General features: G+C 41.4%; 1 protein-coding gene across 1 annotated transcript; it reads left to right on the forward strand.

Annotated features, from left to right (window-relative positions):
* The first annotated feature begins 317 nt into the window (after positions 1 to 317).
* Positions 318 to 10,578, forward strand: SALL4 (spalt like transcription factor 4). The gene is made up of 4 exons (XM_075351784.1): positions 318 to 387; positions 4,359 to 6,779; positions 7,019 to 7,311; positions 10,003 to 10,578. Exons 1-4 carry the CDS (start codon positions 318 to 320, stop codon positions 10,426 to 10,428), a joined length of 3,210 nt encoding a protein of 1,069 aa, XP_075207899.1. The 3' UTR covers positions 10,429 to 10,578.
* The last annotated feature ends 1,728 nt before the right edge of the window (positions 10,579 to 12,306 follow it).

Below are 12,306 nucleotides of genomic sequence, written 5' to 3' on the forward strand. Positions count from 1 at the left end.
TGAAAGAAAAGAGAGAGGAGGAAAAAAAAAAAAAAAAGTTGCTGTGTTGCAGTCAGAAGCATGGGCTGCAGGCTGCGGACTACATTTCCCAGGCTCCCTCACGCCCCTCCTGATCAATAGCCCTTATTTGAATAATCTGTGAGTTTTTTGGACTCAGGCCAATCAGCTGTCAGGAACCCATGATAAATCGCAATGCATTATTGATAATCATAATTACAGCGACATGCGCATTTCCACCTGAAGGGGGTAATTACCCGACTCTTGGAATTTGTTGTGAGGAGGAATAATTGGCACTGCTGCCTCCTGATGCACGGACCATGTCTAGGCGCAAGCAGGCGAAGCCCCAGCACCTGGACTCGGAGGGGCAGCAGCTCCTGGACACGGGAGGTGAGTACCGGGACCCCCGACCCCAGGGCGCTCACCTCGGCTGCAGCCGATCCCCGGGCTTCTGCGCTCGATCCCCCCGGTAACTTTGTTACATTGTTTCCGCTGTAGAATGTGACCAGTTATATCCAAAGTGCTGGGCTCGGGCACCTGCCTCACTATTATCTGGGGGTCACCTGCCTTATTATAATCTGGGGGGGCACCTGCTTTAATTATGTGAGGGGCTCCAACACCTGCTGTAATATCGGGGGGCACTGGTCTTACTATGTGGTGGCCCCAGCACCTGCTTTATTATCGGGGTTCCTGCAGCCGCAGACCCCCCCTCTCCCCTCCGTGTTGTCCACTGTTTACATATTGATATTTGTTGTTTTATATAATAAGCCTCCTCCGCTGTGCGCCCTAGACCCCCTTCCCTTTGTGCATGTGCCTGGCCGGGGGGTGGAGGTGCTGTTTGCACATGTAAACGCGTAACCCTCCCCCTTAATAGCTGGAGAATTGGGGTCTTAATATTTATATAGCCCCCTGTACTCCTCTCTCTTTTTATAGAGGTGCATAAAGTTTACTTAATGTCCCCCATCAGTCACTTGTGTGCCCTGTCTCTATATACTCAATATTCAGCCTGTGCCTTCTGCTCTATATTCTCACACATCTGTGAATATCCAGCCTGTAGATTTCTGATAACGATCACCATGCCGGACATGGAGGTGACTGCGCATCGTTATACTGTGGCGCCACCTTCAGGCGGGAGAGGGCATTGCCTCACGTGGCTGCTGCCTACAGATGACTTTCTTCCTGTGGATCTATCACACCTCCTGAACTTTTTTTTTTTTTTTTTTTTTTTTTTTTTTTTTTTTTAAACCAGTCCTGGTGACCAATTACCAGGTCAGGAAATCAGCAGGGGGTGCTGCATGTACAGGACAAAGGAAGGTCACAAGGGGCTCTTTATAATGTGCTATTAGAAAACATTATTGATCACCCTGACTTCTATCCAGAACTCCCCCAATAAATGTTGTTGTACTTCTAAAGTGAAGCCACAATATTTTGATACTTGATTTTGGGCCTTTTCTTTGCCTGCGAAGGATCAAAATGAGTGATGTTTCTCTGCAAATGGTTGTATACACTATTCTATGTGAGCCAGGTGCCCTCTAGTATGTGCTTCCACATAGACCTTGTGACAGCTCAATACTTCTTGTAGCATCGTCCCTGTGCCCCCTGCGCCTGTGAGTGGCTTCTCTAACCTTTGCCGCCTACTGTGGGTGGTAAACTGATGTCAGTCTCACAATTAGGGGTCCTGCAATTGACCTTGGCAGCAGGGTCCGTGTCTTCAGCACAGCTTTAGTGTGGCGTGACCGCTTGTTTATGGGCTCCATGTTTGATGGAGAGGAGAAGCTCTGAAGAATCTCCTTCTTGAATGAGGTTTGTTTCTGTACTTCTCATGTGTACCCTCTTCTGTTCTCCTTCTTACTGTATGTGGAAAATTTGTATAGTCTGTTTCTAAATCTTTCGTTGCATGATACCCCGCTCCTCAGCCAAATTTTTTTTATATATTTTGTACGTTTTGTTTTTTTTTTTTTTTTTTATTTCTCACTCCTGTTTTTAGAATCTTATGTAAAACAATCTTGGGCCACTTTCACACACACTCAGTCTCATAATGAGACTAGATACTATCAGTCACCATGCCAGACTGCGATAGGACCCATTTTAGTCAATTGGGCAATATGGATTTTTTTTTTTTTTTTTCTCTTCTTACCTCGAATGGGGAAGGCAGTGCACCCCAGTGTGTGTATATATATGTGTGTGTGTAATATATATATATATATATTATGGACCAACAGAGCGAGATAGAGAGATCTCTTTATCTTGGTCCATAGTTTTTTTTTTTTTTTTTTTTTTTTTCTTTTGGTTTTTTTTTTTTTATAAAAAAAAAAAAACTATGCACCAAGATAGAGAGATATATCTCTATGTTGGTCCATATTTTTATTTTTTTTTTAAAGTGTGTGTGAGAAATCTATATATTTCTCACACACTTCAAAAAAAAAAATAAAAATATGGACCAATATAGAGATAGATAGATCTCTTTATCTTGGTCCATAGTTTTTTTTTTTATAAAAAAAAAAAAAATGGACCAAGATAAAGAGATCTATCTATCTCACTCTATGTTGGTCCATATTATTATTATTATTATTATTATTATTATTATTATTATTAAATAATAATATGTTGGTTTTTATATATATATATATATATATATATATATATATATATATATATATATATATATATAATATTATGGGCCATGATCATAAATACATGCATTATAGAAACTTTTTTTTTTTTTTTTTCGTGTGGATACATTGCTAGTCTACAGAGGAAGCACGTTTTTGCTTTGTAAGCTTTTATCCATTGCTGAAGTATAAGGATCCATGTGGCAATACAGATGGATGAGTAATTTCCATGTGTGGTTTTCTCCACCCCCTGCTCTTTGTTGAATTTACACTATTCCAATGGTGGAAGGACTCACATTCTGTAAACACATTAGCATACTTCACAATAGCATTGGATTTTTTTTTTTTTTTTTTCCCCTCTCAAATCCATTTGTTGGTGATTTAATCTAGACCCCTGCTGACTTCACTGCATTCTTTTAACTTATTGGATAACTAGATGCTGAGAGATAACATTCCACAAATTCAGGGGTGGAGAGATGGCAAAACAGGCGAACTTTCTGGATCTCTGCTTTTATCATTAATGAAAAGACCCTTCCCCCTCCCTGTGCACCATTATTTAATGACTGGCCAGGGCTATAATTTTGCTGTGTAGCCAAATGTTACAGTGCCTGGTACAGGACAAAAGCCATGTGCAGAACGCTCTTCATTAATATTCTTTTGTTTTTCAAAATAAATCATGCATTCGTTTACAAACTGATCTCACTTGTATAAAGAAAAATAAAACCAGCACTTTAGCTATAAGATCCAATGCAATATTAGTAATTTACTGACAGTTATGCAATTATCTGCTGTAATTTTCTAGTTAATACACAGCATTGAGCACCAGAAATATTTGGGCATAAGTATGGATTACATGCTTAAACCAAACAGCAGTTTGACTTGGTGAAAATGGCCCATATCACATATATATGTAAAATATCCACCGTAAGTGGGAATGCAGTTTGGCTGTATGATAGCTCAGTGACTAGTAAAATTAGACCTCCCCAGCCCCCCACCCCACCCTCCTCTCCTTTACTATGTCCCTGGCTAACATGAGCAATGCTCTGGGCAACAACCCCACTATATGAGGAGGAGCGATGCTGCTCCTGACGTCAAGAGTTGTTTTGTTACCAGAACTGCTACCTAATCAGGATGAATCACTAATGTATCGATTAGCCCTAACACTAAAGTGCATAATTATATATGTATGATGGAGCAGTGTAATATTATACTGACTTGTAGTCTATATTTCTAGTTAGATTTAATGTAGAATTTCATTTACCTGAATGATTCATGATTTTGAGTGACCTTTTAATGTGTCTCTAAAATATATATATTTTATAGTAAAAAAAAAAAAAAATATATATATATATATATATATATATATATATATATATATATATATATATATATATATATATATATATATATATATATATATATATATATATATATATATATATATATATATATTATGTATATGTTTGATTACACACACAACTCTGGCAAAAATTAAGACCACTGCAAAATTGTCAGTTTTTCTCTTTATGTATATTATTGAGTGAAATATAAATTATTCTTTTATTCTATAAACTACTGACATGCCTTTGCATTTCCAAGCATTAAACTTTGTAATTACTTTCTGAAAACGAGGAATATATATATATATATATATATATATATATATTTGTGTTTTTGTACTTGGCTTTAATTTTATGACTAATAGATGTATATGCCCACTCACATGTTTTGTCTTTTTATTCTCTTTAGCTGAACCTCAGGACAGTCCAAGCGATACAGATGGAGAAAGAAATGTAAAGCGCTGCAAAATGGAAGAGACGCGTGTCTGTGAGAAATGCTGTGCCGAGTTCTTCAACCAGGCAGAGTTTTTAGAGCATAAAAAGAACTGCCCAAAAAATCAGCCGGTCTTGATCATGAGCGAGTGTGACAACGAGGGGACACCCGAAGTCTACTCTGAAGCACCTCTTAAAAGTGTCGCTGCACAGCCGGCTGAGCGTAAAGGCGATAAGGATGGACTGCCAAAGGGCCCTACCGCTTTAGCAGAGAAGATGGACATAAAAGTGGACTCTGCAAATAAAACTGTTTCTCAGTCGGCTCCCAAGGCTAATGGATTTGGCTACCTGCCTAAAACAACGGTCTCCAACACTAATGTGACTTTGCAAACTATCAATACTACTAAAGTGGCTGTTAATCAACACACGTCAGATTGCATCTCTAATCCAGCAAACAACCCGAACACCATCCCAATGATTCTTGAACAGCTGGTATGCCTGCAGCAGCAGCAACTTCAGCAGATTCAGCTTACTGAGCAAATTCGCATTCAGATTGCTATGATGGCGCCTAATTCCTTGCATCCTTCCTTAGCGGCAGCTACAGATCCACTGAAGGCACTAGGTGCCCATCTATCCCAACAGCTTACTGCTGCAGTTGCCCTAATTGGACAGAAGGCTGGGGCGCAAAACCTGACACTTGAGACTCTTAAACAATCCAAACTACCTCATACCAGCATACCTGTGGCAGCATCTGGTGCTGTGCCAATTAGCCTCGCAAGCCCACTAATAAAGCCTGAGGTTAATAGGGGAATTCCTACTTCTGTTCCACGATTTCCAACCACTGTCCTACCTCACTCTCCTGGAACTGTAATCTTCCAGAATCCACTCAATCTTAATGATCCTGCAAAAAAACTGAAAAGCAAGTTTCCTGTCCCCATATCTGAAGTGAAGCCTGGTGGTGGTGAGGATCAATTCTTCAGGCATAAATGTAAGTTTTGTGGTAAAGTGTTTGGCAATGACAGTGCTCTGCAAATCCACTTGCGTTCCCATACTGGCGAGAGACCGTATAAGTGCAACATATGTGGCAACAGATTTACTACAAAAGGAAACCTGAAGGTTCACTTCCAACGTCACCGAGAGAAGTACCCACACATAAGAATGAATCCCTATCCTGTTCCTGAGCATCTTGACAATATCCCAACAACAACTGGGATCCCATATGGCATGTCTGTCCCTTTGGATGAATCGAATGTGATTCCAGACCCAAAACCTGTACCGACAAGTCTTCCCAGCTCTAGTTTAACCATACCAAATATAGCTAACATAGGCGACTCATCAGTGGCCTCCCTCTCAATAAACCTGCAGTCTAAGCCATCGCCAAGCAGTGAAGGCGAGTCTGTCTCATCTGGAGTGGTTGGTCACGAATCTGGCACTGATCAGAGTTTAAACTCTCCTTCTGTTAGTGGGTCAAGTGAGCAAGGGTCAGAAACCAGCAAGCTCCAACAACTGGTAGAGAACATTGATAAAACCGGTTCAGACCCAAACGAATGCTTGATCTGTCGTAGAATTCTCAGCTGTCCAAGCTCCCTTAAAATGCATTACCGCACCCACACTGGAGAGAGGCCATTTAAATGTAAAATCTGCGGACGAGCCTTTTCGACCAAAAGCAACCTCAAGACTCATTACGGTGTACACCGTGCAAATACTCCATCAAAAGTGCAGCATTCATGCCCAATCTGCCAAAAGAAGTTTACTAATGCCGTGGTTCTACAGCAACACATACGAATGCACATGGGTGGTCAGATACCAAACACACCAGTTCCTGAAGATGCTTGTGAAGATGCTGACATGGATTCGTCTGTGATCGATGAGAAGAATGGAGATCTTACCGATGACAACATTGATGACATCGACATGGAAGAAGACTTGGAGCTTGGAAATGGGCCTTTGAGTTCTAAGCCACCTACACCACAAAGTGAGGTCCAGGCCTCGGCCTTGGTCCAGCTTTCTGAGCTTGCCTCTCGGGAAAATCTTATATTGCCTAGCTTAAATCTGCAGAGGCAAAACAGTGTGAAATCACTGGACAATGGGTCCCTGGAAAGTGATGGACTAACCAATGATTCATCCTCCATTGGGGACCAAGAATATCAGAATAGCAAAAGTCCTGCACAACCTGAGTCCAGAGAATGTTCACCATCTAACAGCCAAGATGGCAGCATGCCAGCTAAGTCACCACCTTCCTTTAATGGCCATGATATGCTATGTGCACCTAGTAAAGCAGAGCAGTCTGGGCATGGCTCCATTGACACAGAAGGTGATGGTGCCCTAGATCTAACTAATGGTAACTTGGTCCGGAAAATCAAAGAAGAACCAGGGCTGCTCCATAATGGAGACTTCAGTAAGTATTCATTTTCGGGGTTAAAATAAATACTTATTTTGGAATTAAAAAAAATGAACTGCATGGATAACTTTGCTAATATAATATGTAATGTCTAATGGTATTTTAGGTGAATGTGAATTAATGTGACGCCGTTACATGTAAAGCCAGTTGTCTGACTCGTAGAGGACTCTTGTTTTGTGCGTTTGAGTAATATCTTAATCTTGACACGTATTTAACAAATCTTAATTATTCTGCAGGTAGGAGTTCAAATGTGTACATTGGTCCACCCCCAACACTTATTAAAGTGGAAATGCCAACAGATCGGGTTATAGGCACGGCACAGTTCATTACCCCACCAAGTCTGTCACCAGGGATGAGCCCCCTAATTACCCCACAACGTCGCTCCGCAAAGCAGCATATATGCCCTACGTGTAATAAGAACTTTTCATCTGCAAGTGCGCTACAGATCCATGAAAGGACACATACAGGGGAAAAGCCTTTTGCTTGCACAATATGCGGCCGGGCTTTTACAACTAAGGGAAACCTAAAGGTAAGAGGGGTTGTCTTTTATTTTACATAATACAAAGTCTTATATGATAGGTTGTAGCAGGGGAAAAAAACTAATCTTATTGGATCCTTGCTTTGCAGACATTAGCTCATTTAAAATATCCACACAAAATTTAAATAGTGGGTTCCACAAGTAAAACAATAGTTTCCAGCATCTAAAACCTCAGACCTAAATATATGGCCAACACAAGGCTAGAGACATACTACACTAATGATAACCATCAGGCTCAGGAGGCATATGGCCCATGGTGGCTATAATCCGGATGGCATGACAATGGCCCACCATAGGGACCCATTGTGTGTTTTTTGTTTGCAAACTGTATGTAAACGGAAGCCATAAGAATCCACTTTTGGCCTCCTCATGAATGGGAACAGGGGCCTATTGGAACAAAGTATAACTTAAAGAGAACCAGCCACCAGGATTTTCCTATATAAACTAAAGTCAATGCTATACTGGCGCTGCCATGCTGATTCTATACATACCTTTAGTTGTGAAATCGGATATATACTTTCTGAAATACAGGCAAGTAAAGTTTGGAAAATTCACTGATACTTAGATGCTGTAAAATATCAAATAGGTTGATTGGGGTTTGCTAGTTATTCCTGCCCCTGTTTGCCTGCCTGTCCTTCCTCCCTCTGTCTCTGGTATTACAGGGGTGGGTATTAATAATAATATTATTATTATAGTGCCATTTATTCCATGGCACTTTACAAGTAAAAGAGGGTATACGTACAACAATCATTAACAGTACAAAACAGACTGGTATAGGAGGAGAGAGGACCCTTCCTGCGAGGGCTCAGTCTACAGGGAATGGGTGATGGTACAATAGATGAGGACAGAGCTGGTTGCGCAGTGGTGTACTGGACTGAAGGTTGTTGTAGGCTTTTTGGAAGAGATGGGTCTTGAGGTTCCTCTTGAAGCTTTCCACGGTAGGGGAGAGTCTGATATGCTGAGGTAGAGCGTTCCAGAGTATGGGGGAGGCACGGGAGAAATCTTGTATGCGATTGTGGGAAGAGGGGAGTAGAGAAGGAGATCTTGTGAGGATCTGAGGTTGCGTTCAGGTAGGTACCGGGAGACTAGGTCATAGATGTAAGGAGGAGACAGGTTGTGGATGGCTTTGCATGTCATGGTTAATGTTTTGACTTGGAGTCGTTGGGCGATGGGAAGCCACTGAAGGGATTGGCAGAGTGGTGAGGCTGGGGAATAGCGAGGGGAGAGGTGGATTAAGCGGACCGCAGAGTTTAGAATAGATTGGAGGGGTGCAAGAGTGTTGGAAGGGAGGCCAGAGAGCAGGAGGTTGCAGTAGTCGAGGCGGGAGATGATTAGGGCATGCACTAATGTTTTTGCTGATTCTTGGTTAAGGAAAGCACGGATTCGGGAGATATTTTTGAATTGTAGTCTGCATGAGGTGAAGAGGGCTTGGATGTGTGGCTTGAAGGATAGAGCAGAGTCGAGGCTTACTCCAAGGCAACTAGCTTGTGAGACTGGGGAGAGTGAGCAACCATCAAGTTTGCTGGAAAGGCTTGTTGGAGGAGATGAGGAGGAGGAGGAAAGACTATTAACTGTTTTGTCCATGTTAAGCTTTAGGAATCGCACAGAGAAGTATGAAATGGCAGACAGACATTGTGGAATTTTGGTTAGTAGAGAGGTAATGTCAGGTCCAGAGAGATAGATCTGTCTGTCATCGGTATAGAGATGATACTGAAAGCCGTACGACTCTATGAGCTGTCCAAGGCCGAAGGTGTAGATGGAGAACAGCAGGGGTCCAAGAACTGAGCCTTGGGAGACACTGATAGATAGGGGGCGAGATGAGGAAGTGGTGTGAGAATGGGAGATGCTGAAGGTTAGGTATGAGGAGATCCAAGATGGGGCCAAGTCTGTGATGCCCAGAGATGCGAGAATCTGTAGTAGGAGGGAATGGTCTACTGTGTCGAAGGCAGAGGACAGGTCCAGGAGGAGGAGGACAGAGTAGTGTCGCTTGGCTTTGGCGGTTAGTAGGTCATTGGTGACTTTGGTTAGGGCAGTTTCAGTAGAGTGATGCAGTCGGAAGCCAGATTGTAGCTGGTCAAAGAGGGAGCAGGAGGAGAGGTATGAGGACAATTCAAGATGGACATGCTGTTCCAGTAGTTTTGAGGCATAGGGGCGATAGTTTGACACAGAGGATGGATCAAGGGAGGGCTTTTTGAGGATGGGTGTAATGGAGGCATGTTTAAAGCATGAAGGGAATACACCACTTGTTAGTGAAAGGTTAAAGAGATGGGTTAGGGCTGGGATGAGGACTGCGGTGATGTTGGGGATGAGGTGCGATGTGAGCGGGTCAAGTGCACAGGTGGTTAGATGTAGGTATAACTAGCAAAACCTGACCCACCTATTAGATATTCCTGTAGCAGCTATCAACAGTGTGCCAATATTTCAGAAAGTAGACATCAGATCTCACAACTAAAGGTATGTTTAAAATCAGCATGATGGCACCAGTATAGCATTGGCTTTAGTTTATATAGGAAAATCCTGGTGGTGGTCCTCTTTAAGAAAGGCTACTGATTTAGTCTTGGTGTGAATGTCACGCCAATATGTCAACTTTGCAAACTCTTCTGCTTGACTAACCTAACTTTATCTTATGAATGTAGAGGCATTTAAATACATGAAAGCCTTAACCTTTTCTGTCTTCATTAGGTACATGTGGGAACGCACATGTGGAATAATTCTGCTCGCCGAGGACGAAGACTCTCCATGGACAACCAAATGCCTGCCTTGGGAAGTGATACTAAGAAAGTGGCTGAAATTTTTCCAAAGTATCTTGTTCCTCCTACGGTCAATATAGATCCAGTTGTATGGAACCAGTATGCTGCAGCTCTAAATAATGGCATTGCCATGAAGACTAATGAGATCTCTGTGATCCAGAGTGGCGGCATTCCGGTACTCCCTGTCAGTAATGGTAGTGCGCCAATCGGCAGCACGGTCACCGTCTCAAACATTGATGTCTCTCAACCTAGTGGGAGTCAAAGTGTGCCTGAGGTGGTGGTAGAAGAAAAAACTGCAGAGAGTGCCCCTAACCACCAGTTCACTCACTTCATGGAGGAAAATATAGCTGTGAACTAAGGTGTCGTGATGCAAAAAATGTGTAGGTGTTGACACTTAACCAGGCGGCCAGGATCTGCTGCATCATTCCTCTTCTTGGATTTGCTGACTGAGGTTTCTTTTCCTGCACATTGACTTAGAGCATCTCTGAAGGCTGCTCGGTGCTGGCATGGGGGGTGTGAATCTGTAAGACTGGAAAGACTTGTTCCTGAGGACTTGTCCTCCATTTTTGGATATTATATATATTTTTTTTTTCCAGCCCAAACCTTCCCCCACCACCTCCTATAAAACTAATTACCTCCATACTGAAAGTTGCATTAAAAACTGAGACTATTCCTCATTTTCTGTATACAAAATAACAGAGGATACATATTTGTGGAATATCTGCTATTCATATTATATATATTTTTTTTTTTTTTTTTTTTTTTTTTTTTTCTCTCTTTGAAGATTTGAATGTAGATTTTACTCCAAAGTAACTCTGACGTTACCACCTGTTCCAGTATTTCAAATGGGTTTTCTGGTGGCCTTTCTAGGATAAGACCACTGAAAAGAGGAGCGGATGGGGGGAAAAAAAAACCCAAAAAACTTTACACGTGTCTGGGGAAAAATTGGCTTTTTCAATGAGCTTTAAGTGTTGTCTTTCTGAGCAGTATTACATAATTTCTGATGTCATCCTGTGTTTAATTTCTGTATGTTTTTTTTTTTGTGTTTTTTTTTTTTTTTTTTTTTTTTTTTTTAATTTATCTACCTCATTATTTTATTCCCCCCTGTGCCCCACACTCTGAAATCCTACTGTAAACCTTAATGGTACTGGAAACTCTCCAAGCACTGAACTTTGTACTTCTCTTATGTTGTGTTACAAATCTTCCTATCATTTGCTGTATGGGGAGAATGTATTTATGTAAATATAAAGACTGAAGTCTTAGATGCAAGATGAACATAGAGTTGTAACTTTCTTCCCCCCCCCCCCCCCCTTTGTTCTTTTGAAAGGCCAAAAAAAAACTAGCGCAAAATACCAAAAACACTCTTGCACGTAGCTTGTTTCTTCAGACAATTGCCATTTTGTGCCTTTCTTAATGGACTAGTCATCTTGAACATGATGGTTCCTGTTTACATTGTAAAGTTGATGTTGCAAAAAAAAAAAAAAAACAAAAAAAATGAAGGCATTCCAGTGCCAAATTTCTGCAATGTGAATGTACGCCTTTTTAGGAGTATGTAGTGTTTCGACATCTACTGAATGTATTACTGAGTTGTGGGTTTTTTACTTTTTCCCTTCCTTGAATAAATTTTTTTTTTTTTTGGGATAGCTTCTCATGAAAAGTTTCTTTACTACAGTATTATCATAACACTTGTAAAGGTAAGATGTTTGGTATGTGTAACTGCTATACAAATCCTCCACGTATAGCCTTTCGAGGGATGTGTCTTCTGATGGTTATTTTAAATGGAAAAAGTAACAGGTGGGGGGGGGGGCATGAAATATGTTGGGGTGAACCCGGTCCTAAGAGCTTCATGTCTTATCACGCTTGTGTAGAGTCTACAGAAACTGCTCTGGTCTCATTTTAAAAGCTGAAAATCTCAGATTTATTCTTCAGATAATGACACTGTATTAGAGAGGTGAACAAAAAGTTGAGGCGTTTCTTCAGACATCACTCAAACTAAAAAAATACCAATGTGGGCATAGTTTTAAAATGAGTCCCTTCTAGAGCTGAGATTGTAGCATGTTATGTCCTCTTCCATCCCATGGTAGGCTTTCTGTGCTTGGGAAAAATTTAAATTTTTTTTTTTTTTTTTTTTTTGTGTGTGTGTGTCATGCCCAGGGATCTGGGGTGCTCAGTCCTGGGCAGTGTCTCTCTTGGGAATGTCACAGTTGTGGCCGTTGCTCTGTTCCGTGCCCTGGGC

Source organism: Anomaloglossus baeobatrachus, chromosome 5 (genome assembly GCF_048569485.1).
Source record: "Anomaloglossus baeobatrachus isolate aAnoBae1 chromosome 5, aAnoBae1.hap1, whole genome shotgun sequence".
In the NCBI taxonomy this organism is placed as follows: Eukaryota; Metazoa; Chordata; class Amphibia; order Anura; family Aromobatidae; genus Anomaloglossus; species Anomaloglossus baeobatrachus.